General features: G+C 45.2%; 1 protein-coding gene across 1 annotated transcript in view; it reads left to right on the top strand.

The window, feature by feature from the left end:
- LOC126986021 (ATP-binding cassette sub-family C member 2-like) overlaps window positions 1-26,824 on the top strand; it is a 33,731-nt gene extending 6,907 nt beyond the window's left edge. The window contains exons 5-31 of the mRNA XM_050841708.1: window positions 2,438-2,590; window positions 3,697-3,855; window positions 4,356-4,549; window positions 5,503-5,769; window positions 6,712-6,802; window positions 7,548-7,716; window positions 8,974-9,125; window positions 11,025-11,162; window positions 11,608-11,754; window positions 12,256-12,344; window positions 12,603-12,795; window positions 13,475-13,651; window positions 14,752-14,919; window positions 15,462-15,678; window positions 16,430-16,535; window positions 16,990-17,488; window positions 17,806-18,007; window positions 19,139-19,359; window positions 19,972-20,152; window positions 20,900-21,008; window positions 21,420-21,546; window positions 22,308-22,397; window positions 22,508-22,663; window positions 23,789-23,947; window positions 24,671-24,837; window positions 24,984-25,178; window positions 26,060-26,824. Coding sequence (XP_050697665.1) covers window positions 2,438-2,590; window positions 3,697-3,855; window positions 4,356-4,549; window positions 5,503-5,769; window positions 6,712-6,802; window positions 7,548-7,716; window positions 8,974-9,125; window positions 11,025-11,162; window positions 11,608-11,754; window positions 12,256-12,344; window positions 12,603-12,795; window positions 13,475-13,651; window positions 14,752-14,919; window positions 15,462-15,678; window positions 16,430-16,535; window positions 16,990-17,488; window positions 17,806-18,007; window positions 19,139-19,359; window positions 19,972-20,152; window positions 20,900-21,008; window positions 21,420-21,546; window positions 22,308-22,397; window positions 22,508-22,663; window positions 23,789-23,947; window positions 24,671-24,837; window positions 24,984-25,178; window positions 26,060-26,216 — 4,683 coding nt within the window. The 3' untranslated portion in view covers window positions 26,217-26,824. The remainder of the gene's footprint in view (window positions 1-2,437; window positions 2,591-3,696; window positions 3,856-4,355; window positions 4,550-5,502; window positions 5,770-6,711; window positions 6,803-7,547; window positions 7,717-8,973; window positions 9,126-11,024; window positions 11,163-11,607; window positions 11,755-12,255; window positions 12,345-12,602; window positions 12,796-13,474; window positions 13,652-14,751; window positions 14,920-15,461; window positions 15,679-16,429; window positions 16,536-16,989; window positions 17,489-17,805; window positions 18,008-19,138; window positions 19,360-19,971; window positions 20,153-20,899; window positions 21,009-21,419; window positions 21,547-22,307; window positions 22,398-22,507; window positions 22,664-23,788; window positions 23,948-24,670; window positions 24,838-24,983; window positions 25,179-26,059) is intronic.
- Window positions 26,825-27,180: the final 356 nt, after the last annotated feature.

The following is a 27,180-nucleotide window of genomic DNA, read 5'->3' as shown; positions in this document are numbered from 1 at the left end:
CTCTCTCTCTCTCTCTCTCTCTCTCTCTCTCTCCTTCAATTTTCCATCATGCTATTTATCTTTGTTTTGCTTTTTTTCTTTACTTTTGTCGCTTTTTCCTTCTCTCCCTCTATATATTTATCCATCTTTCTCATTTTGGTTTCTGTTCTATTTTCTTTTCGATTTCCTTCCTCTCTCTCTCTCTCTCTCTCTCTATCTCTCTCTCTCTCTCTCTGGACTTGGAGAAAGCATTTGAGCTCTGCCCTTGCTCATGGCTGAGAGAGTTTCCATGGCCGTGGGACATGTTTCAGGCGCTTCGACCCATCAATGGCACACCTCAAGGCAGTATCCTCAGCCCCTTCCTCTTCAACGTTCTCATGGAGGAGCTGATGAGCGTTGACTACGGAGAGACGACCAGTCCTGAACCACCGAACCTGTCTCCATCAAGTTCCACACGCCCTCAACCAGCTCAACAGGAAGTGCACAGAACTATGGCTCAAGATCAATTTTGAGAAGTCCAAGGTCATGCCAGTTGGCATGCCTTCCCTGATTAGCCCTTCCCAAGCAGCAAACCAGACCTCGCCTACACTACCACCCACCAGTACCTGGGTGTCTGGCTGGACAGTCACCTTCGGTTCGCTCCTCAGGTACGCTATCTAAGAGCGCGCAGCAACTCGCACCAACATCCTGCGAGCTCTGTCCAAACAAAACACGGGGCATCCTATCGTGTCTTACGCGCCTTCTACACACACGCCATACGGTCTATCATAGACTACTGCGCTCCTTGCCTGTGTTCGCTCTCCCTGCACTCACAAAGAAGTTAGAGGTGGCACAAAATGACGCTCGGTCATTCGCCATGGACCCGCCTGACCAACCTTCGCCTGGAAAGTGGCTTCCCATCACTCCACCACCGCATCCTTGAACATCCACTGTAGGAAGTTCATGAAGCAGCAACCACGGCACAGTCTCCACACAGCTGCTTCATGCCTTCCAGAGACCACCACAAGCCACTCCAGACGGGGACTGGATACATGATGCCGACGCAGTCCGTCAGGAAGTGGAGAGCTGTCTGCAGCAGCTGCTCAGACCTGCCACACCTGGCTACCACTCCCTCCACCTGGGTTCCTGGTCCATTCCAGATGAGCCTCCCTACCACCTCAGCTCCTAGGGCCTCTCACCCATCACGAGGCTTTGCAGCGCGTGGCTTCGATGGACAACTGGGACTGCCAGCCACTACTACCGATGGCTCGCTGGGCGCCGATGGGTCTGTGGGGCTGCCTTTGTGTGTGGAACCCAGACAGGACTGATGGCGCCTGCCACCGCAAGTCTCCATCCTGCAGGCAGAACTGGCAGCCATCCTCTGTGCCCTGCGTCGCCACTGCCGATATGAACACCACCATCATCATCCACTCCGACTCGCTGTCAGCCCTCAAGGTCCTGCAGGCAATGAGCGTCAGAGACAACAAACCACCATCCTCCATGAAGCCAACACCCTTGTCTCACTGGGCAAGAACATCATCCTGGACTGGGTGCCAAGCCACGTTGGTCTGAGAGAGAAGAAGAAGGCTGACCGTGCTGCTGCCACGGCTCGGTCCTTCCACAGATCACCTTCCCCTTGCCCCAGCCTGTCCTACATTAAGAACAAAGCATCCCAGGCGGCCCTCTCACTCACCCGACTAGAACACGAGGCCGTCCTGGTTCAGGGCTCTGCCTCTGCCTCGTGAAACACGCACGGCCACCACCACAAGCCTGTCCTACAGCTCCCCAACACCAACACCATCCTCGCCTCCATCCGCCGCCTCAGACTGGTTTGCCTGCTGAGGAGGTGGCAAACAAGGATACCCCACCCTGCCCCCACTGCTGGCAAGCCACCCGAAACCTCTGCTGCACTACATCCTGGGTGCCCTCACCACCCTGCTGCACCTGCCCGCAGGCCAGCTCCCACCCTGACGACGACACGGCTCCCCAGACAGCAGCAGAGCAGTGGGCTCACCCCAAGACTCCACCCTGGCAGAGGTGGTGGCAAAATTCCCACCTCCTCGATAAGCTGAAAACTGAAGACATCCTCTGACGGGCCCTGGCCCGTGCCCCTCCCTGGGAGGACAAATCAACAACAACAACAACAACATCTCTCTCTCTCTCTCTCTCTCTCTCTCTCTCTATCAATTAATCTATCTATCCATCTCTTAATCTATCTCATTAGCCTTTCTTTTCGATTTTCTTCCCTTTTTTCTCTCACTATCTGTCTATCTATCTATGTATGTATCTATCTATCTATCCATCTGTCTCCTATCCATCTCATTTTTCTTTTTTTTTCGAATCTCTTTCATTTTACTTTCTCTTTGATATTCTTCCTTTCTCTCATTTTACATTCTTTTTTATTCTCCCTCTCTATCTGTCTATATTAAACTATCTATCCAAGTATCTTTCTATATCCATCTATCTATCTCTCCTTCAGGGTCTGGCGGTGGTGGTGGTGGCGGCGGGAAGGAGGTATGGCCAGCGAAGTAGCGGGGTGCTCTTCGTGTTTTGGGGCCTGACGGTGCTGTGCGGGGTGCCGCAGCTCGTCAGCACCGTCCTGGCACTCCTCCACACCGCGCCGCAGCACCAGGTAAGGCTATATTGTCACGGCGTAGCAATACGTAATCAAAGCAGGCTGTGAGGGGAGTATACGCTTACAATAATGTTTCAATCATGTAATTCATATAAATTTATATGAAAAGAAAGCATATCACACTGTTTCGAGTTTCTGCTCGCCCTCAGAAATAACATATGATAAAATAATATCCATTATATACATATATATATATATATATATATATATATATATATATATATATATATATATATATATATATATATATATAAATACCCCTTCCTCTCATTCCCCCCTCTATCTTGATGGCAGCGGTGGAATACAAGAATACATGAATGTAAGAGTTGTGTATTCGATCGAATACGAATACATAGAATTCCATCGTATACGAATACGAATTCGAATACGCTGAAAATGTTTTAATTCGCATACAAATAGGGATATATACTTCTTGAAAGTATACATGAACTAATAGGCTACCTTAATTCATGAATACCTTAAATATGATATGAGATGAACCGCTGGCTGTACCATAATATATATATACACGACATATGGAGGTAATAAGGGCGACGATTACGACGATTACACGTCCGCCTAGCAGGAGGCTGGATCGAGTTGTAGGCGGTTATTTCTCATAATAAATTCTGAAGTATTTGTCAGATTATTCGCAGAATACGAATACTATTCCCTTTTATTCGAATACGAATGAAAATACTTTTACTTATCAATAATTATTCGACTACGATACACCCAAATACGGTATTCGAATGCGACTACCGAATACGAATACTCCATCCCTGCTTGGTGGGGCTTGAGGTCGGCCAAAGGCAGGGCCCAGCCCGTTATGGCGCAGGCAAAAGTGTTTTATAGTGGCGCCATCTTGTTTGGGAGCTCATCTTTGATTCTTTCTTTAGAGAGGGAATCTAGAGTCTGGATTGATATGCGATATTCAGGTCGCCATGTGGAGCCGCTTGGCCAATGCAAAAAAAATTGTCAACTGTTCGTCGATCGCGGCGGGCGGGACGCGAACCACACGACGCGCCGCACGCTGACCAACCCCAAGTTACCCCTTGACCCCCACCGCTCACCCTCCTCCCTTCCCCTCCCCTCCGTTACAGGAAGATGGGCACCCCCTACCACCACACCATCACCACCACCACCACCAACACCACCCAGCCCTCGCCACCACCTTCCTTCTGCAATACCTCGGCGCCGTGGTGTTGGTGGTGTTGAACTGCTTCGCCGAGCCTCCTAATGACCCCAATGGACGAATTAAGGTAAGGGACAGGTGTTAAGAGGGATGGGAAGGGGGGAGGAAGGGGAGGAGTTGGGTTGTGGAAAGGGGAAGGGTAAGAAAGATAACAGAAGGGAAGGGAAGGCCAGTGAGAAAGGAAAAGAGGAGAAAAGGAAAAGTAAGAGAACCTGAAAATATATGGGAGAGGAAGGGAAGGAGAGAGAGAGAGAGAGAGAGAGAAAGGATGAGAGAGGAATGGAAGAGTAGACGGAGAGGAAAGGAAGAGGGGAAGAGGGAGAATGGAGGAGCAGAGAGAAAGGAAAGGAAGAGGGGAAAGGGAGAGTGGAGGGAAGGGAAAGAGAAAAGAGGAGAGGAAGGGAAAGTAAGAACTGAAAAGATATAGGAAGAGAAGGATCAGAGAGAGGGAGGGGAAGGGAAGGGTGGAGGGAGAGGAAAGGAAGAGGGGAAGAGGGAAAATGGAGGTATAATGGACTCCTTCTCCTTCTCCTCCTCCTCATCATCATCATCATCACTTCTCCCCAGGTGAAGGAGTCCCCTGAGGATGTGGCGTCCTTCCCCAGTCGCTACACCTACCACTGGGTGACCCGCGTCCTTCTAAGGGGAAGAAGGAGACCCCTCACCCAGGAGGATCTCTGGCCGCTACCAAAGGACTGTAGGATACCCGCCGTGGATGCCAGTTGGAGGGCGGCATGGTTGAGGGAACTGTCCTGTGTGAGGTGGGTAGGAGGAGGAGGAGGAGAAGGAGGCTAAAAGGGAGGAATTTTGTACAGGGGAAGGAGCATAGATATGAAAGAGTGAAGATGCTGGTTAACTCTTGCATTAGAAAGTTGGACAGCACAGGTATGAAAGAGTAAAGATGCTGGTTAACTCTTGCATTAGAAAGTTGGACAGCACAGGAATGAGAGAATGGAGATGCTGTTTAACTCTTGCAGTAGGGAGTTGGACAGTACAGGGATGAAAGAGTGAAGATGCTGTTTAACTCTTGCATTAGGAAGTTGGACAGCATAGGGATGAAAGAGTGAAGATGCTGGTTAATTCTTGCATTAGGAAGTTGGACAGCACAGGGATGAAAGAGTGAAGATACTGTTTAACTCTTGCAGTAGGAAGTTGGACAGCACAGGGATGAAAGAGTGGAGATGCTGTTTAACCCTTGCATTAGGAAGTTGGACAGCATAGGGATGGAAGAGTGAAGATACTGTTTAACTCTTGCAGTAGGAAGTTGGACAGCACAGGGATGAGAGAATGGAGATGCTAGTTTAACCCTTGCATTAGGAAGTTGGACACCACAGGGATGAAAGAGTGAAGATGTGAGGTGGGTAGGTGGATGAGAAAGTGGAGGAGAAGGAGGTGGTTAAATGAAAGGAAAAAAGTGGAGGAAGAGTGCCAAAGGGAATAGTCTTGTGGATGGAGGAGAAAGAATAGGAGGAGAGGGTAGTTGAGAGAGAGGAGGAGGAGGAGGAGGAGAAGGTAGTTGAGAGAGAGGAGGAGAAGAAGGAGGAAGTAGTTTAAAATAATAAGGGAGGAAGGAAAGGACTTAAAGGGGGAAGCATAGCAAACCCCTTTAAATTTCCTCCTTATTTTTCAAGTACATTTAATCCCTTCAATAAACCATCAACCCTTATTTATCATTCCTACATGCATAGTCTTACCCCTTACCTCTCTTTCTCAGGCGGAAAACTCTAACACGCACCACCACCAACACCACCACCACAAACATCAACACCAAGAGTACCATTCACGATGTTAGCTGTGGCAATAGTGGTGGTGGTGATGGTGGTGAACGCCTAAACAGTGGTGATGGGAGTGGCAGTGGTGGTACCTTGCGTGTGTCCGTGGTCAAGGTGGCTTTACGAGCGTACCTGTGGCATTACCTGTTCAACTTCTCCCTGATCTTCATTAGCCAGATGACCCTCTTCGCTGCACCTGTCCTTCTTGGGTAAGTGTTTTGTGCCTTATTGCAGGGAGTCTGTAAAGAATATGTTGAAAAGAGGTGTTCTAGAGTTGTACAGTGAAAAGGATGAAAGAGTGGAGGTGCTGCTTAACTCTTGCATCAGAAGGTTGGACAGCATAAGTACGAAAGAGTGAAGAATTAGTTAAATCCTTGCATTAGGAAGTTGGACAGCACAGGGATAAGAAGTGATGCTGCTTAACTCTTGTATTAGAAAGTTGGACAGCAGAAGGATGAAAGAGTGGAGGTGCTGTTTAACTCTTGCATCAGAAGGTTGGACAGCATAAGTACGAAAGAGTGAAGAATTAGTTTAATCCTTGCATTAGGAAGTTGGACAGCACAGGGATAAGAAGTGATGCTGCTTAACTCTTGTATTAGAAATTTGGACAGCAGAAGGATGAAAGAGTGGTGATGCTTGTTAACCCTTGCATTAGGAAGATGGACAGCAGAAGGATGAAAGAGTGAAGATGCTGTTTAACTCTTGCAGTAGAAAGTTGGACAGCATAATGATGAAAGAGTGAAGATTCTGTGTAACCATTGCACTTGGAAGTTGAACAGTAGAAGAATGAAAAAGGGAAGATGCTGGTTAACTCTTGCATTGGGAAGTTGGACAGCATAAGAATGAAAGAGTGGAGATTCTGGTTAACTCTTGCATTAGGAAGTTGGACAGCATAGGAACAAGCTTGAGTAGAGAAAGGAATGAAAGAGTGGAGATGCTGATTAACTCTTGCATTAGGAAATTGGACAGCATAGAGATGAGTGTAAGTAGGTCTTATATACTAACCATTTCCTCCCTCCCTCACTCCCTCTCCCTCCTTCTCTTCTTCCCTCACCCCAATACTCCCTCTATCTCTCACCTTTTCCTTACCTCCCTCTGTCTTTCCCTCTCTCACCCCTCCATCCCCTTCTCTCACCCCCTCCCTCTCACAGGCGCCTCATCTCCTTCACTAAGTCCACCTCATCGGAGCCCGCCTGGCATGGCTATATGTACGCTGCCCTACTGATGTTAACAACTGTCCTGGTGAGCAGTGCTTCTTCCATTTAGGCCTCAAAGATCGTGGGCTCTACGTCGCACTGGTCATGCTGGCAAAGGTGAGGTGGAGGGTAGGAAGAGGGGAAGGGGGGAGGTGGTAAAGATGTGTGGAGAAAGGTCAATAGAGGTAGGGATGTGCAAAGGGAAAGGCCGATAGGGGTAAAAATGTGTGGAGAAAGGTCGATACAGGTAGGGATGTGCAAAGGGAAAGATCGATAGGGGTAAAATGTGTGGAGAAAGGTCGATATAGGTAGGGATGGGTGAGGGAAAGGTCGATAGGGGTAAAAATGTGTGGAGAAAGGTCGATATAGGTAGGGATGTGCGAGGGAAAGGTCGATATAGGTAGGGATGTGCGAGGGAAAGATCGATAGGGGTAAAAATGTGTGGAGAAAGGGGTGGATTGGGTAAGGGTGTGTGATTGAAAGGGGGGGTATAGTAAGGGTGTGTGTGTGTGTGTGTGTGTGTGTGTGTGTGTGTGTGTGTGTGTGTGTGTGTGTGTGTGTTCAGCTCTCTCTTCCCCATTCTTACCCCCTCTTTTTTTGTGTGTGTATGTGTGTATGTGTGTTTGTATATGTATATTCACCTCCCCCTTTCACCTTCTATAACCCTCTTTTTTTTTTTTTTGTGTGTGTGTGTGTGTGTGTGTGTGTGTGTGTGTGTGTGTGTGTGTGTGTGTGTATATATATCCATCTCCCCCTTCCCCCTTTTCACCCCCTTTCTCCACCACCCCCAGACCCTCACCATCTCACCTGGGGCCAGAAGGGAGTCCACGTCAGGTGAGATCGTTAACCTAATGTCGGTGGATGCCCTGCGATTGAGCGAGTTCTCCCTCCACCTCACCTCTGGCCTCGTCACGCCCATCACAGTCATCGTGGCCACCTGGCAGCTCTGGGATGTCCTGGGTGAGGGGGTGATGATAGAACGATTAAAACATGACCCAACGTGACTTAACATGACCTAACGTAAAAATAGACTAACCCAACATGACCTAATAAATAACACCTAACCTAACATGACCTTACAAATAAAAGCTAACCAAACATCCTAACATGACCTAACATAAAAATAAATTAACCCGACATGAACTAACAAATAAAACCTAACCTACTATGACCTCGCAAATAAAACCTAACCAACCAAACTAACATGACCTAACATGGAAATAGACTAACCCGACATGAACTAACAAATAAAACCTAACCTACTATGACCTCGCAAATAAAACCTAACCAACCAACCTAACATGACCTAACATGGAAATATAGACTGACCCAACATGACCTAACAAATAAGACCTAACCTAACTTGACCTCACAAATATTACCCAACCCAACATGACCTAAGAAAATAATGGCCCAAAGTGACCTGACCTAACCTAACGTGGCCTAACAATTCAGATCAGCTAACCTGGCCTAACAAATAAGATAGCCTAACCTACCCTGATTTAACATGACCTCCTAACAAAAAATAACCTGACCTCATGTGACCTTGCATAAAATAAAATAACCTAAGATGACCTAACAAGCAAAATAACTTGACTTGACCTGGCCTAACAAAATAACCTGACCAGACATGACCTAACAAATAGAATAGCTTGACCTGACCTAGTAAATCAAATCTTATGTAACAATTTTAGGGCATGATATTACTACTACTACTACTACTACTACTAAAACTACTACTACTACTACTACTACTACTACTACTACTACTACTACTACTACTACTACTTCTATGACTACAAGATTCACCCTTACCCTTTCTCTCTCCTCTTCTTCCTCTCTCTCACTCTCACACACACACACACACACACACACACACACTCACTACTACCACTACTACTACTACTACTACTACTACTACTATTAGACTACAACTACTACACTCCTCCTCATCCTTCCTCTCTCTATCCTTCCTCCTCCTTTCTCTACCCTTTCCTCTCCCTTCCTCCTCCTCTTCCCTTTTCTCACCTTTCCTCCTCTTTCTTCCTCTTCCTCCCCTCGCTCACACCCTCAACCCTTCCTCTCTCTATATCCTTCCTCCTCCTTCCTCCTCACTTCCCCTTCTTCCTCTTCCCCTTCCTCAATCCTTCCTCTCTCCTATCATCTCCTCCCCCCAAACAGCCTCCCATCGCTCACCCCTTCACCTCTCCCCTTCAGGTCCATCAGTGCTTGCGGGGATGGCTACAATGGTTCTAATAATGCCCATCAACACCATGGTCGCCAGCCGCACCAAGGCCCTGCAGAACACCAAGATGAGGCTCAAGGACAAGAGGATCAAGCTGGCGGGAGAGATTATTAATGGGATCAAGGTGAGGGAGGGCGGAGGGGGGGCAGGTGAGGTGTGTGTGTGTGTGTGTGTGTGTGTGTGTGTGTGTGTGTATTTACCTATAATAGTGGTAGGAGTAGTAGTGGTAATTGTAGTAGTAGTAGTAGTAGTAGTAGTAGTAGCAATAGTAGTAGTAGTAGTAGTAGTAGTAGTAATTTAGGTATAAAAGAAGGAGAAAGAGGAAGAGAAGCTATTATTCTTGTTTTTCATTCTATAGCAGAAGAAAAAAAGAAAAAGGAAGAGGAGGAGAAGAAAAAAAAGTACTTAATTGTGTGTGTGTGTGTTTGTGTGTTTGTAAAGTGAGAATAAGTAGATACAAGTTTGTTTTTGCTGATTTACTTATTTATTTACTTTATTCATTATTTATTTACATTAGGGAAGAAGCGTCAAAGGGGAAAAAAGGGGAAAAAAATTGCAAAACTATATATAGATACTGTTTGTCCAATCTCTTAAGTCTTAGTCTGTGTTTTCTCTCTCTCTCTCTCTCTCTCTCTCTCTCTCTCTCTCTCTCTCTCTCTCTCTCTCTCTCTCTATATCTCTCTCTCTCTCTCTCTCTCTCTCTCTCTCTCTCTCTCTCTCTCTCTCTCTCTCTCTCTCTCTCTCTCTCTCCATTTATTTTCTCCTCTCTCGTATTAATTTCCCTCCATTTTTAAGCCATTTTCTCTCCCTCTCTCTCCTCTCCCTTCTCATTTTCCTCCATTCCCGTACAATTTCCCTCCATTTTTACCCTACTTTCTCTACCTTTCTCTCCTCTCCTTTCTCATTTCCTCCTTTCCCGTACCATTTCCCTCCATTTTTACCCTACTTTCTCTCCCTCTCTCTCCTCTCCCTTCTCATTTTCCTCCTTTCCCGTACAATTCCTCCACTTCTACGGCACTATCTCTCCCTCTCTCTCCTCTCCCTTCTCATTTCTTCCATTCCCGTACAATTTTTCCTCCATTTTTACTCCACTATCTCTCCCTCTCTTTCCTCTCCCTTCTCATTTTCTTCCTTTCCCGTACAATTTTTCCTCCATTTTTACTCCACTATCTCTCCCTCTCTCTCCTCTCCCTTCTCATTTCTTCCATTCCCGTACAATTTTTCCTCCATTTTTACTCCACTATCTCTCCCTCTCTCTCCTCTCCCTTCTCATTTTCTTCCTTTCCCGTACAATTTTTCCTCCACTTCTACGCCACTATCTCTCCCTCTCTTTCCTCTCCCTTCTCATTTTCCTCCTTTCCCGTACAATTCCTCCATTTTTACCCTTCTTTCTCTCCCTCTCTCTCCTCTCCCTTCTCATTTTCCTCCTTTCCCGTACAATTCCTCCATTTTTACGCCACAATCTCTCCCTCTCTCTCCTCTCCCTTCTCATTTTCCTCCTTTCCCATACATTCCTCTCTCTCTCTCTCTCTCTCTCTCTCTCTCTCTCTCTCTCTCTCTCTCTCTCTCTCTCTCTCTCTCTCTCTCTCTCTCTCTCTCTCTCTCTCTCTCTTTTATTCTCTCTCTCTTGTCTATTTTCTCTGGTCTCTCTTCTCTCTGCTCTCTCTCCTCTCTCTTCTCTCTCTCTCTCTCTCTCTCTCTCTCTCTCCTCTCTCTCTCTCTCTCTCTCTCTCTCTCTCTCTCTCTATATCTCTCTCTCTCTCTCTCTCTCTCTCTCTCTCTCTCTCTCTCTCTCTCTCTCTCTCTCTCTCTTCCTTTCTCTCACTTTCTCTCTCTCTCGATTTCATTCTCTCTCTCTCTCTCTCTCTCTCTTTCTCTCTCTCTTCTCATTTTCCTCTCGTATTAATTTTCCTCCACTTCTACACCACTATCTCTCCCTCTCTCTCCTCTCCCTTCTCATTTTCCTCCATTCCCGTACAATTCCTCCATTTTTACGCCACTATCCCTCTCTCTCCCCCGGCAGGTGCTCAAGCTCAACGCATGGGAGGAACCGTTCGGCAAGCAGGTGGAGGAGGTGCGGAGGGAGGAGATACGGGTGCTAACGAAGGCGGCGTACTACCATAGCTTTGTTGCCTTCCTCTGGTTCATCACGCCCTTCATGGTGAGTTTATTTATTTATTTATTTATCATCTTAATTCTTTATTTCTCCTCCTACTCATTTAACTTTTTTTTTATCCTACTCTTCCTTGTCTTTTTCTTTCATTTACTTCTTTTTTTCTTTCCCTCCTCCTCCTTTTTTTCCTTCTTCTTCTTCTTCTTCTTCTTTTTTAACATGAACAAGAACAATGATAGCTCCTCTTCCTCTTCCTCCTCCTCTTTTTCCTCCTCCTTTTTCATCTCCACTACTACTACTACTACTACTACTACTACTACTACTACTACTACTACTACTACTACTACTACTACTACTACTACTACTACTACTACTACCACCACCACTACCACCACCACCATTACTACTACTACTACTACTACTACTACTACCACCACCACTACTACCACTGCAATTACCACTACCACTACTACTATTACTACCACTATTACAGGTGTCGTTAGCCTCGTTTGCCACCTACATCACGGTTTCGTCCGACAACAAGCTCGACGCAGAGACGGCCTTTGTTGCGATCGCTCTGTTCAACCTCCTGAGGCTACCCATCGCTGAGATACCCGGCTTGATCCTGCAGGGTATACAGGTGGGTAGTTGTTGCTGTTGTTATTGTTGTTGGTGGTATTGTTGTTGTTCTTTGATTTTGTTTACTTCTCCTTCCTTTTTTCTACTCTTCCTTGCCCTTCTCTCTCATTTACTTCTTTTTCCTCTCCTTCTCCTCCTCCTTTTTTCTTCCTCATATTCTTTTCCTTCCTCTTTTTCTTCTTTTTCTTCAGTTTCTTTTTTCTTTTCCTCCTTTTTTCTTCCTCTTTCTTTTTCTTATCCTTTTTTCTTCATTTTCTTTTTTCTCCTCCTCCTCCTCCTTTTTCTTCATCATTTTTTTTTCTCCTCCTCCTTTTTCTTCATCATTTTCTTTTTCTCCTCCTCCTTTTTTCTTCCTCTTCTTCTCCTCCTTCTTCTTCTATAACATCAACAACAACAGTAATAGCTTTGAAATGAGGGAACCTTTTATTTTTTCTAATTTATACTACAACTACTTAACCATTTCTTCCCTCCTCCTCTTCCTCCTCCTCCTCCTCCTCCTCAGGCAAAAGTGTCCCTGACTAGACTGGAAAAGTTCTTCGCCGCACAGAATCTTGACCCGAAGGCCGTATGCAGTGATCCTTCCAAGGGTGAGTAGTAGTAGAAGTAGTAGTAGTAGTAGTAGTAGTAGTAGTAGTAGTAGTAGTAATAGTAGTAGCATAGCACAATCCATATACTCTAAATCTCCTCCTTAAATTGACCTCTCTTGGCCATTCCTCTTAAATCTTGAAACAGTGATTGGCAGACTTTTTTTTCATTATTGTTTTCTTTTTTTTTTTACTTTTTATACTTCACTTAGACCAGAACATTGGCACTCACACCCCATTTTCTTTCTCCCTTCCCCGCAGAGAGTGCCATCAGGGTGGAGGGTGGGGCGTTCCGGTGGGGCGGGGGTGGTGGGGAGTGGGCGCTGCAGGGGGTGGAGGTGGAGGTGGGGCGGGGCGAGCTGGTGGCGGTGGTGGGGCCGGTCGGGGCGGGGAAGAGCTCGCTTCTCTCGGCCTTCCTCGGACAGATGGAGAAGACTGCCGGGGAGGTGGTGGTCAATGTAAGTGTGTGTGTGTGTGTGTGTGTGTGTGTGTGTTATTGTTTTATTTCTTTTCTTTATTTATTTTCTTTCTTTTTTTTTACATATTTGCATTTTCCTTTATTATTTCCTTTGTTTTTGTTTATTTTCTTTTTTGTTGTTGTTTTCTTTCTCCTCCTTTTATTTAGTTTCTAGTATTCTTTTTTTTTTTTTTTCAGTTTTCTCATTTTTTCATTGCATTTAGTTTTTTTTTTTTTTTTTTTTTTTTTTTTTTTTTTCAAAATTTAATAGTAAAAGTTTTGGATACGGACTGCCTTTGCTGTGTGTGCGTGTGTGTGTGTGTATGTGTGTGTGTGTGTGTGTGTGTGTGTATTACCATTGACGCTTCTGCAAATATCTTCTTCATATTCTCATTCATTTACTTCCTCTACGAATTCTTTATTTCAAGCTTTTTTTTTTTTCAAGGGCATGAAAAAAAAATAATGAAAAAAAAGCCCGCTACTTACTGCTCCCTTCCTCCCCTTTCCCTAATCTTTCCTTCCTCTTCCTTTCCTCCTTTCCCTACCTTCCCTTTCCCTTTCCCTTGTCTTTCCATCCTCTTCCTTTCCTCCTTTCCCTACCCTCCCCTTCCTTCACATCCCTTCTTCCCCGTTTACTCAGTCTCTTTGTAAACATCTGCCACCCCCCACACACCCCATAGGGACAGGTGGCTCTGGTGTCGCAGGAGGTGTGGCTACAGAACGCCAGCCTTCGGGAGAACATCACCTGGGGCAGCCCTTGGGAGGAGGCGAGGTACTGGCGGGTGGTGAAAGCCTGCGCCCTAATGCCTGATCTCGAGATGTTGCCTGCCGGGGACCTGACGGAAATTGGGGAGAAGGTGAGGTTAGGGATGGTACTTAGGGTCATGGTATTAAACATATTGAGGAGGGGAGAAAGAAAGAGAAGAAGGGGGAGAAGAGGAGGAAGGGGAGGATGCAGAAGGGAAGAAAGGAAGAGGAAAAGGGGAAGAACAGGAGGAAGGGAAGTAAAGGAAGGGGAGGGAAAGGAAGGGGAAAGAAAGAAAAGGGGAAGGGGAGGAAGGAGAGATCATGAGAGAGAAGTGAAGGAAGGAAAGGAGAAAGGAAGAGGAAAGAAAGAAAAGGGGAAGAAGTGGAGTAAGGGAAGTGAAGGAAAGGGAGGGTAGGGAAAGGAAGGGGAAAGAAAGAAAAGGGGAAAGGGAGGAAGGAGAGATCAAGAGAGAGAAGTGAAGGAAGGGGAGAGGAGAAAGGAAGAGGAAAGAAAGAAAAGGGAAGGAAAGAAAGAAAAGGGGAAAGGGAGGAAGGAGAGATCAAGAGAGAGAAGTGAAGGAAGGGGAGAGGAGAAAGGAAGAGGAAAGAAAGAAAATGGGAAAAAGAGGAAGAAGGGAAGTGAAGGAAAGGGAGGGTAGGGAAAGGAAGGGGAAAGAAAGAAAAGGGGAAAGGGGGGAAGGAGAGAGAAGTGAAGGAAGGGGAGAGGAGAAAGGAAGAGGAAAGAAAGAAAAGGGGAAAAAGAGAAGGAAGGGAAAGGAAGAAAGAAAGGGAAAAAATAAACAGGAAAGAAGGGGAGGAAGGGAAATGAAGGAATGGGAGGGCATTTCCAGGGGTAGTTTTATGACCCTGGTGGTAGTTTGACCCTTCTGTACCTTAAACCTAAAAACACACTCATTAAAAGCTCAACTCATTTATTTATTTATTTTTCATCTCATTGCTGTTTGCTTCTATACGAGCAGTGTGTGGCGGACTTTTTTGTTGTTTTGTTTATGTTGTTTATTTAGCTGTTTTCTCTACTGTAAAAAAAAAAAAAAAAACTAACACATTTCAGGACTTACAAACAAACATATGATAAGGCTTTTGTAGAGGTTGTGTGGTGGGTATTTACATGGGTAGTTTTATGAGCCTAGTGATAGTTCGACAAGGCTTCCTACTACTACTACTACTACTACTACTACTACTTCTTCAGGGCATCAACCTCAGTGGGGGGCAGAAGCAGCGTGTGGGTCTGGCCAGAGCGGCGTACAGTGGCGCCAACATTATGCTCCTGGACGACCCCCTCAGTGCCGTGGATGCCAACGTGGGGCGGCATATCTTTGAGTGCTTGCTGGGGCCCTCTGGACTCATGGGTGGCACGGTAAGGGGAGCGGAAGGGGCAAGGGAGATGGGAAGTAGTGGGGTGATACGAGGGGATAGAGAGAGTGAAGGGAAAAGAAGAGATATGAGGGGATAGAGAGAGAGAATGAAGGGAAGAGGAAGGGATATGGAGGAGACTTTAAAGGAAGGAAAGAGAATGAGAGGAGAAAAAGATAAGAATGAAAGAGAGATAAGAGGAATTTGTAAACGGATAGAAAAAGAATGAAAGGAGGGAGGGAGGGGAAAGGGAGAAGAATTTTGAGGGGAAGGAAAGGGAATGAGGGAAAAGGGGAAAGGAAGGTAGAAAGTAGAAGGGAAAAGGAGAGAATGAGGGGAATGGGAAGGGTAGGAAGGGGGGAGAAGGGGAAGGGAGTGTGTGTGTGTGTGTGTGTGTGTGTGTGTACCGTAAGAGACAGTTGATGGAAGAAGGGAGTGTTTTTTTTCATTTTAGAGAGAGAGAGAGAGAGAGAGAGTAAATAAAACATATACAATTCCCTCCCAAACCACCATCACCACCACCACCACCACCATCACCACCACCAGACGCGGGTGTTGGTGACGCACGCACTCTGGGTGTTGCCGGAAGTGGATCGCGTGGTGGTGGTAGAAAACGGAAGGCTGGTGGAGCAGGGCACGTGCGGGGAGCTGGTGGACAAGGGGGGTAGCCTAGCGCGCCTCCTCCTCCACCTGGCAAGAAAGGAGGTGGAGGAGGTGAAGGAGGAGGAGGAGGAGGTGGTGGATGGGGAGATGGAGGAGGAGGGTAAGTTATTGTTGTTGTTGTTCTTCTTCTTTTTTGTCTTCTTCTTCTTTGTATTGTACTTCTTATACTTCTTCTTCATATTATCCACTTTATTATTCTTGTGGTGTTGTGAAGTTATAATAACATTTTTATTAATAACGTCTTCAAATAAAATAGAAAATTTTATTTATTTATTTATTTATTTTTTTTAATGTTTTGAACAATGTTTTGGAATTCTCTATCATTTTTTTCCTTTTTGGTAGCAGTAAGTTTTCCAGTCATTTTCTTTTCCTCCATTTTTTACAGCTTGCTGGGATATAAATAAAAAAAGAACTATTAAAAGGTAGCCCACCTCACCATAATACATTAAATACTCACTAACTATGCCAACCAACTTCTCCCCTTCAAAAATTAACACCATTGGAATTTTTATCATTGGAATTATGAGTATTTTGAGTAGGCTATCAGTTAACTTCTTCCCTTCAAGATTTCACAACAATGGAATTTTTATCATCGGAATTATGAGTATTTCCATGAGTAGGCTGTCAGTTAACTTCCCTTCAAGAATTCACATCATTAGAATTTTTATCATCGGAATTATGAGCATTTTGAGTAGGCTGTCAGTTAACTTCCCTTCAAGATTTCACACCATTAGAATTTTTATCATCGGAATTATGAGCATTTTGAGTAGCCTACTAGCTATCGTTTTCCATTTAATAATTCATACCATCAGAATTTTGAGTATTAATGACTCACATATGCACACACACAGGCCTGGAGGAGCTGTGTGCCCACCTCAAACAGCTGCCAGGGGGACATCAGCTGCTCCGACAGATCTCCCGACACGGCGCCACCTTAGAAGAGAAGGACACGGCTGGGTGAGTCCACAAGTCGCCCCTCACATTCAATCTATTTTATCGCCCTTCATTCTTTTCTTATGCTCCTATTCCTTCCACGCCATTCTTTTTCTATTTATATTTTCCCTCACTATCCTTTCTTTATCACTTTTATCTCTTCTCTTCCTCCTTTCTCTATCTTTTATTCATCTATGTTTCTTAATGCTTCTCTTCCTTTCGCTTCATATTTTCCTTATTTCTTTGTCCCCCACTAAGTATTGTTTTTCGAGTAGCGGGCTTTTTTTTATCATTGTTTCCCTTTTTTTGTGCCCTTGAGCTGTCTCCTTTGTTGTAAAAAAAAAAAAAATGACCTTCTCTCTTATGCTTTCCTTCCTGCTTCTTATGTTCTTATGGCTTCACGAAATGTTATCTCTATATATCACCTTTTTTTCTCCCTCTCGATCTCCTTTCTCACACTCCACTTAATATTCCATAGCACCACCAGTCCACCGTATAACTCCACCACCTCAACCGAACCAGTTTACGAAAGACAAGACTCCACCACCACCACCACTACCAGACCACCACACTCCACTACCTCAACCAAACCAGCTTACGAACGGCAAGACTCCACCACTACCAGTCCACCACACACCACCACCAACTCCACCAGCTCAACCACCTCAACTAAACCAGCTTACGAAAGACAAGACTCCACCACCAACTCCACCTCCACCAAACCAGCTTACGAACAACAAGACTCCACCTCCACCACCAAGCCACGATATAGAACGCAGACCTCCACCACCTCCACTATATCCAAGGTGGTGGTGGAGGAGGTGGAGATGGTGGAGAAGGGAGGAAAGGAGGGCCAGTTGGTGGAGGAGGAGGCGGTGCAGACGGGCAGGGTGGGGTGGAGTGTGTACCAGTTCTATGCTGCCTCCGCTGGCCTGGTCTCCCTCCTGGTGCCTCTCGGTCTCTCCTTCGTGGCTCAGGTAAGTTGTTGTTGTCCTTTTTACCTTTTTTTTTTGTTGTTGTTTTTTTGCTCCCCGTGTTTTCTTTCTCTTTTTTTTATCTCATTTTCTCGATTTTTTTCTATTCGCTTTTTTGTTTTTGTTTTTTCTCTTTCCTTCTTGTTTTTCTTCAATTTTTCCTAATTTTTCTTGTTTTTTTCCTATTTTTTCTTGTACTTCCCCATTTTTTTCCCAATTCTTGTAGTATTTTCCTATTTTTTCCTTCTTTTCTTGTTTTCCTTTTTTATTTTTTTATTTTGTCCATATCACAACCATCTTTCTCTCTCTCTCATTTCCAGGGTTTGCAAGCAGGAAGCAATTTATGGCTCTCCTATTGGTCCACCCCACAGTCCTTCACCACCATCAACACCACTACCAACACCACTACCCTCGACACCACTACCCTCAACACCACTATGGAAGAGAAGGAGGAGGAGGAGGGAATGGAGTTTGATCATGTTCTATTTCTACTTGGATATGCTGCCTTTGGGATTGGGCAAGGTGAGTGGAGGAGGAGGAGGAGGAGGAGGAGGAGGAGGAGGAGGAGGAAGGAAGGAAGGAGGAGGAGGTATAGAAGAAGGAGTTTGATCTTGTTATGTTCTTTCTTAAATATGTTTAGAGGAGGAAGAGAAGGAGGAGGAGGAGGAGGAAGGAAGGAGGAGGAAGAGGAAGGAAGGAAGGAGGAGGAGGAGGTATAGAAGAAGGAGTTTGATCTTGTTTATGTTCTTTCTTAAATATGTTTTGAGGAGGAAGAGGAGGAGGAGGAGGTATAGAAGAAGGAGTTTGATCATATGTTCCTTATATATGTTTAGAGGAGGAGGAGGAAGAAGAGAAGGAGGATGAGGAGGAAGAGGAGGAGGATTCTTCACTTCTCTTCCTCTTCCCTTCATTCTCTTTTACTTTCTCTTCTTCCTCTTTATCTTATCCATCTCTTCTTCTTTCCTCTCTTCCCTTCTCTTAACACTCTTTCACCTTTCTCATTTTCTCTTTTATTCCTCTTCCTCTTTACCTCTCTTCCCTTCTTTTTCTTTATTCTCCATTTCCTTCCCTTCATCATTTTCTCTCTATCCTCTTCCTCCATTCTTCTTCCCATCTTCTCCTTTCTCTTCTCTCCCACTAACCTCTTCTTTCTTTAATTTCCTCCTCTTCCTCTTTCTTCTTCTCATGTTTCTCTGTTCCCTCTTATACCCTCTTCATCGCTCCCTCCTTTCTCTTCTCTCTTCCTCCTCCTCCTCCTTCTCATCCCTTCCTCTCTCCTCATCTTCCTTTCTGTTATAATCCTTCCATTTTTTAACTTTCCTTCTCTCCTTTCCAACCTTTTCCTTTCTCCTTCTTCCTCTCCCTTCCTCCCTCTTCTCTCCTCCTCATCCCTACCTCCCTTCATTATCTTCCTTCCTGTTACAGCCCTTCCATTTTTTCACTCTCCTCCTCTCCTCTCCACCTTTTCCCTCCCTTCCTCTTTTCTCTCCCCTAACACACACACACTCACCTCCTCCTCCTCCTCCTCCTCCCTACCTCTCTTCATCATCTTCCTTTCCTTAATCGCCCTTCCAGTTTTTCACCCCTTCTCTCCTTTCCACCCTTTCCCACCCCCACACACTCACCGCCTCCACCTCTCGTCCTCCCCCACAGCCCTCTTCTTCTACATGAGTACCGTTCTTATCCAATGGGGATGTCTCCAGGCGGCCAAGGGCATACATAACCGTCTCCTCTATGCCCTTCTACGCCTGCCTACCAGCTTCTTCGATACCAACCCCAGCGGCAGGATCATGAACAGGCTCGGCAAGGAGATCAATGTGCTGGATGTTGTTTTGCCGATGCTTCTGACGTTGGGCATTGTGGCGTTAACTCAGGTGTGTGTGTGTGTGTGTGTGTGTGTGTGTGTGTGTGTGTGTGTGTGTGTGTGTGTTGTTCCTGTCTCGTCGTCATTCGTTTCCTTTTCTTTCCTCATTTTTACCTCTTTTATTTTTTTATTCTCTCCTTTATCCCTCATTTTCTTTCTCTCCTTTTTTTTTTATTCTCTCCTTTATCCCTCATTTTCTTTCTCTCCTTCCTTCTTTCTCTTCTTTCATTTTCCATCCCCTCTTTTTTTTCTCTTTTTCCTTCCATTTTTTTTTTTAGTTTCCTTCCTTTCCTTCTTTCCTCCCTTCCTTCCTTTCCTTTCCTTTCCTTTCCTTTCCTTCCTTCCTTTCCTCTCTTCAACTCTCTTCTCTTCTTTCCTCTTCCCCTCTTCATCACCTCATTCCTCTCTTCTTCTATTCTCTCCTTTCCCTCTTCTTTATCTCATTCACCTCCTCCTCTTCTTTCCTCAATTCTCTCCTCTTCCCCCATTCTCCCTCTTCTTTATTCCTTTCTCTTCATTCCCATTCACCTCCTCTTCTTTCCTCAATTCTCTCCTCTACCCCCATTCTCCCTCTTCTTTATTCCTTTCTCTTCATTCCCATTCACCTCCTCTCTCTCTCTAGGTGGTGACGACGCTGGTGGTGGTGATCGCGTCAACTCCGATGGTGGGGCTGGTGGTGCTGCCGGTGATGGCCCTCTACTACCTGGTACTGACCATCTACATCACCGCACACCGTCAGATGAAGAGGATAGAGTCGGTCGTGTCATCCCCCGTCTACACCTTCTTCAGCGAGACTGTGCAAGGTGCGGTAGTGGTGGTAGTAGTAGTAGTAGTAGTAGTTATTGTTTTCTTCCTTCCTTCTTTTGCCATCCCTTCCTCTTCTTCCCCTCTTCCCTATTCTTATTTTTTACTTTCTCTTTTCTTCTTTTTGTTGTTCCTTTCCTTCTCTTCTCTTCTCTTCTTCTGTTATTCCCCTTCTTTCCCTCCCTCCCTTTATCATCTCCCTTTTTTCTTCTTCCTCATTCTATCTTCTCATTTTGCCTTCTTTCCTTCCTCCTTCCTTCCTTCCTTCCTTCTTTTACTGTCCCTTCCTCTTCTTCCCTCTTTCCTATTCCTTTTCTTTCCCTTCTTCTTTTCATTTCTTCCATTTTTATCACTTTCCTTCTTCTTCTTCCACCTTTTTCCTTCCCTTCTTCTTCCACTCTTTTCCTTCCCTTCTTCTTTTTCATTCCTTCCATTTTTATTACTTTCCTTCCCTTCTTCTTTTCCTTCCTTTCTTCCCTCTCCTTAATTCTCTTCTCTTTCTCTTCTTTCCTCCATTCCTCCTTCCTTCCATTCATCCATCCCTCTTAGTCTCTCCTCAACTCTCTTCTCTTCCTCTTCCTCTCCATTCTTCCTCTTTCTCTAACTCACTTCTCTCTCTTCTCTCCTCTTTTCTCTTCTCTTCCCTTTCGTCTATTGCCTTATCTCCTCTTTCTCTCCTTTCCCATCCATCCATTCTATCCTCCTTCCATTTATTAACCTTATCCTTCCTTCCTTCCGCCCTGCAGGAGTGGCCACCATCAGGGCCTTCGGGAGACAGGAGTCCTTCAGTGAGGAGTGCCAGAACCGTACGGAGGTCTCTATGCAAGGGTTCCTGTCGCTGATTGCTTGTAACAGGTGTGTGTGTGTATGTGTGTGTGTGTGTGTGTGTCTACCTGCTTGTTTTGTTCCGTTTGTTCAGTGATGTTTTTGTTTCTCGTGAATTTCTTTATGGAGTCCAAACTATTTCTTGTTTTCTCCCTCTCCTCCTTTTTCTTTATTTGACTTCCTCTATTCCCTTCCTTCAGTGCCGTACTTTCATACTTTTTACCTGTCTTTCTCTTTCACTTCTTCCTTATTCTCTCACTTTCCGTTTTAGCTTGTTCTTCCTCTTCCACCTCCTCCTCGATCTCTCTCTCTTCCTTCTATCCTGGTCCTTTTTTTACCTCACTTTTCTGATGTCTTCCTCACCCCTTTCCTCACCCTTTCCTCTCCTCTTCCACCTTTTCCTTGTTCCGCTTTCCTCACCCTCTTCCTCCGCCCCCATAGATGGTTGGCCGTGAGGATGGAGGTGGTCGGCAGCCTCGTGGTGTTCGGCGCGTCCATATTCGCGGTGGCCGGCCATGGCACCCTCAGTCCCGGCATTGTGGGGCTCTCAGTCACCTATGCCCTGAACGTGAGTGCCAGTGCCTACAGATGACCTCAGTGCCAAAACAAATTTCATGTTGGATTTGGTATTCAATGTGACAATAAAGTTATCTTATCTTACCTTATCTTAACTTCAATGATTGTTTGCCGTTTCCTCCCATTCCATTGCTAGTTTTTCCCTTCCTCCCTTCCTCTTCTGCTTGTCTGTTTCCTCCTGTTTCCTCTATCTCCCCTTCCTCGTCCCTTTCCCTTTCTCTTTCTATCACCTGTACCCTTACTTTTTTATTATTATTATTATTTTTTACAGCTAAGGAAACAGTTCAAGGGCGTAAAGAAAAATATTAAAAAAAAAAAAAGCCCGCTCCTTACTGCTCCTGAATAGAGGTCAAAGGAGTGGCCAAAACGAGAGGTCAATTTCAGGAGGAGAGGTGTCGTGATATGCCCTCTTCTTCCCCATTCCTCGCCTTCTTCCCCTATTCCTCGCTTCTCTCTGCGCCCCTTTCCACCTTTCGTTTACCTTAGTGATAGTAAAGACGCAGGGAGCTAACACATAAGGGTGACTCTTCTCTGGGTGTCTCAAAGTTGTCAAATCTGTTTTTTAAAGGTGTTGATGGGAGGGTTGTATCCCTTACGGTAAAAAATAAAATAAAGCAGGTAGCCTCGTAAAGTTTCAATGTTCCTTCCTCCATCTTCTCCTCCTCTTCGTCATTCTATCTATCTATCTATCTGTCTATCTCTCTCTCCTCATCCTCCTCCTTCCCTCCCTCAAGCATTCTCTCTCTCCCGCAGGTGACGCAAATTCTCAACCTGTTCGTGCGGATGTGTTCAGACTTGGAGGCCCACATTGTGTCCGTGGAGAGAATTAAGGAGTACATAGAGGTGAGGGAACACACACACACACACACACACACACACACACACACACACACACACACACACACACTTGCACGCTTGTTTTCCTAATTTCCTCTTTCGTCGCCTTCCCTTAGGAGCCGAAGGAGGCCCCATGGAGGGTTGACAAGGCTCCCCCCGCGGCCTGGCCAGACTCCGGGGCCGTCACCATCGCGGGGCTACAGCTGCGGTACCGCCCCGGCCTGGACCTGGTGCTGCGGGGCCTCACGTGTTCGGTTCGCCCCGGAGAGAAGGTGAGGGGCGATTTTTGGGGGTCGTTATTTATTTATCTTTTATTGATATACTGTTTATACTCGTGAAAGTTTATTTATTCATATATTTCTCCATGCGAAAGTTTACATAGATATTTAATTGTCCTTTATGTATTTGTTTATTTACCATTTTCTATTTTCCTTGTCATGTTTAGCCCTTACTCTGTTGTTCTCAAATTTTCATCCTTTGCTCTGTTGTTGGCCTTTTCAGTCCTTATCCTATTGCTTGTAGCCTTTTGTAATACCCATTCTCTCTTCCTCATCCTGAAGCCTCTCTCAGGCCTAATACACCTACCTAACATTTTCCTGTCTGCACCTCTCAGTTAAATTTCTCTCCATCTGTATCCTAATTAACTTCTATCTGTCTATCTTAATCAAGCTTCTATCTGTTTTTCTCTTAACTAAATTTTAATCCATCTATCCTATTCTCTTCTTCCCCTTTCCTTTCTCATCTTAATTGAATTTCTCTCCATCTATATCCTAATTAAACTTCTATCTTAATCAAACTTCTATCTGTTTTTCTCTTAACTAAATTTTAATCCATCTATCCTATTCTTCCCCTTTCCTTTCTACCCTTTCTCCTTCCTTTCTCATCTTAATTAAATTTATCTCCATCTATATCCTAATTAAACTTCTATCTATCTTAATCAAACTTCTATCTGTTTTTCTCTTAACTAAATTTTAATCCATCTATCCTATTCTCTTCTTCCCCTTTCCTTTCTCCTTCCTTTCTCATCTTAATTGAATTTCTCTCCATCTATATCCTAATTAAATATCTATGTATCTATCTTAATCAAACTTCTATCTGTTTTTCTCTTAACTAAACTTCAATCCATCTATCCTATTCTCTTCTTCCCCTTTCCTTTCTATCCTTTCTCCTTCCTTTCTCATCTTAATTAAATTTATCTCCATCTATATCCTAATTAAACTTCTATCTATCTATCTTAATCAAACTTCTATCTGTTTTTCTCTTAACTAAACTTCAATCTATCTATCCTATTCTCTTCTTCCCCTTTCCTTTCTACCCTCTCTCCTTTCTTTCTCATCCCTACCCCTTCCTCTTCATCCCCCATTTACCTGTGTCCACCTCTTAATCAACCCCTCCAGGTGGGCATCGTGGGGCGGACAGGTGCCGGGAAGTCCTCGCTGACCCTGGCACTGTTCAGGATCGTGGAGGCGGAGGGCGGCACGGTGGAGGTGGACGGAAGGGACATTGCCAAGGTGGGGCTTCATGACCTCCGGAGCAGAATCACTATCATTCCCCAGGTTGGTGTGTGTATTTACCTAGTTGTATTTACCTAGTTGTGGTTCTACAGGGCCCGGGCTTTACGGTCGTGTGGTCCCGTCTCTGTATCTACATTTATCCAACCTTTCCTTAAAGCTTTGCACACCCCTCGCCGATACCACATCCTCACTTAGTCTGTTCCAAACCTCTGTATTTCTTTACGGGAAGCTAAAATTTCGTTGTCTACTTCTATTTTGCTCAATAATTTGTAGATTTTGTATTAAGGTCTCCCCATTCTCTTCTTTGTTCTAGTGTTGGTAAGTCCATTTCTTTTAGTCTTTCCTTGTGTGTGTGTGTGTGTGTGTGTGTGTGTGTGTGTGTGTGTGTGTGTGTAAATTCTTCCCTTCCCCCAACTTAAAGGTAAAAACAAAACAATACAAAAAAGAACGTTACCTTATTCTCTTCTTTTCCGCTCCTTCCGTTCCCATCATCTCCCTTCTTATTTCTTTCCCTCCCTATCTCCTCTTCCCCCTTTCTTCTTTTTCCTCCTCTTCTCCTCTTCTATTGCCAGTATCTCTTCCTCCCTGTCTTCTCTCCTCACCTCCTCCCTGCACCCCTTCCTCTTTCTTTCTTCTTCTCCCTCTCTCCTCTCCCTTTTCCTCTTCCTCTCTTTCCATTGCCATCATCTTCCTCCTTTCCTCTTTCTTCTTCCCTGCACCTCCCTTCCCCCTCCCTCACCCCTTCACCCATGGCACTCCTCCCAGGACCCGGTGTTGTTCAGCGGCACCCTCCGCTTCAACCTGGACCCCACTGGCACCCTGAGCGACGCGGAGGTGTGGCATGCCCTGGAGCTGGCACACTTAGCCCCCTTCGTCAGGTCCCAGCCCCTCGGCCTCACTATGACCATTGACGAGGGGGGTGCCAACTTGAGGTGAGGTGCTGAATGCCTGCTAACATAACTAACATATAAATGGGTCTCTCACTTTACGATTGGGTTACGTTCGACTGTGACATGAAACGATTGTATAAAGAACTTGAGGTAAGATGTCACACGCACCCTCCTCCCCCCTATACCAGCGTGGGTCAGAGGCAGCTGGTGGGGTTGGCGAGGGCACTGCTCCGAAAGTCGCCACTGCTGGTGCTGGACGAGGCGACGGCTGCGGTGGATGCGAACACGGACCAGCTCATCCAGGCCACCATACGTCAGGAGTTCAGTCAGTGCACCGTGCTCACCATCGCCCACCGCCTCAACACCATCCTGGATAGTGACAGGTGCGCGGAGTGGCGTTGTGTTTTGTTTTGTTTTGTTCGGTTAAATCTGTTGTTGGCTTTCACGGGGGACAGCACTCGACTTTTTTTTTTTTTTTTTTTTTTTTTTGTGTGTGTGTGTGTGTGTGTGTGTGTGTGTGTTTGCCGTTGAATGGGGTTGTGTTTTGTTTTGTTTTGTTCGGTCAAATTTGTTGTCTTTTACAAGGGACAGCACGCGACTTTTTTTTCTGTTGTTGTTGTTTTTGTTTTTGCCGTTGAGTTGCTTCCTTTCTATCTGTCTGTCTAGCTATCTTAAACTTCTGTCGTTGTATCCAAACTTATGTCTATCTATTCAAACTTCTATCTGTCTATCAATCAAACTTCTATCTATCTATCTTATACTTCAGCCTATCTATCTTAACCCAGTAGCAGCGACGGGCCAGATTTTTGCCATGATATAAACCCCCCAAAATAGATGATGCATAAACTGATCACAAAGGCGTTGATATATATTATGAAATGGTTTGCGCGAGTGATGATTTTTTCTCATTTTTCTCGCTTGGAGGGACCTTTAAGAAACATGATCCCCGCAGCTACCGGGTTAAACCTCAACCTCTCTATCTCAAACTTTTATCTTTGTAAAACTAACCCCTTTTTTCTGGGAGCAACATGTGATGGACTTAATATATCTTTTTTCATCTCTGCTGCTGAGTTACTTCCTTTACTGTACAAAAAAAAAAACTTTCCTCCTATTGACCTCTTGTAGTCACTCAGTTCTTCACATAAACAGCGATTGGCTAACCATTTGTTATTTGATTTATCTCTTTTTCCCTCAAGCTTCTTCCTTAACTGTGACAAAATAACAAAAAAGTGACCTCTTCCCCTCCCTTCTGCCCCTTCCTCAGAGTCATGGTGCTGGAGCAGGGCAGGATAGCAGAGTACGACAGCCCCTCGGTCCTGCTGGCGCGCAAGGACTCCCTCTTCCATGGCCTGGCGCGGGATGCTGGGCTGGTGGGGGTCGCCGAGGAGGAGGAGGAGGAGGAGGAAGAGGACAAGAGCTAAGGGTAGTTTCACAGTTTGACATGGGGGAGGTCATTAAACTACCCCTGGAAATGCCTAGACCTCCAGTGAAAGCCTAGTCAGTTATGTGGGGTTGTGTTTTAGGTTCGTGGTACAGAAGGGTCAGACTACCACTCGGATCATCAAACTACCCCTGGAAATGCCAAGACCTCCTGTGAAAGCTTAGTCATGGTATAGAAGGGTCAAACTACCACCAGGGTCATAAAACTACCTCTGGAAATGAATGCCTATGAAAGCCTAGTCAGTTATGTGTGCTTGGGTGCCGAATGTCTGAAAATATGACCCTTAGCTCCGGTGGTGGTGGTGGTGGTGATGGCATGCTCGGTTGCTATCTTTCAAACAGTGCTGAATTGTTGCTCTAGAGATAAATGATGTATTTTTATTACCATCATTATCCCTGACCACTGATATTTATCCCTCTATGTACTTATTTATTTATTTTATTCTGTCTTCCTAGGGACCAAAAAGAGGTGAAGCGTAATAAAATTCATCGCCAATTGATATGTATTCAATCTGGACAAAAAATATACATAATTACTTTTCTTTTGCATTTGTAATATGTATTTTTGTCAATAAACTACTACTACTGCTACTATGTTTTTTAACCCGTCCACTGCGACTGACACAGATTTGGCCTTCACTGGTAGCCTGGTAACATACACTCCCAGGTCTTTCTCTGCCTCTGTGGTGGATAGTGGAGTGTTTCCCATGTGGTATTGGTGTGCTGGATATCCCTTCACTGGTAGCCTGGTAACATACACTCCCAGGTCTTTCTCTGCCTCTGTGGTGGATAGTGGAGTGTTTCCCATGTGGTATTGGTGTGCTGGATATCCCTTCACTGGTAGCCTGGTAACATACACTCCCAGGTCTTTCTCTGCCTCTGTGGTGGATAGTGGAGTGTTTCCCATGTGGTGTTGGTGTGCTGGATATCCCTTCACTGGTAGCC

The sequence above is a fragment of the Eriocheir sinensis genome, chromosome 61 (assembly GCF_024679095.1).
Source record: "Eriocheir sinensis breed Jianghai 21 chromosome 61, ASM2467909v1, whole genome shotgun sequence".
Lineage (NCBI taxonomy): Eukaryota > Metazoa > Arthropoda > Malacostraca > Decapoda > Varunidae > Eriocheir > Eriocheir sinensis.
Note: the sequence above shows the minus strand (reverse complement) of the source record. Positions and strands in the feature narration are given on the sequence as shown.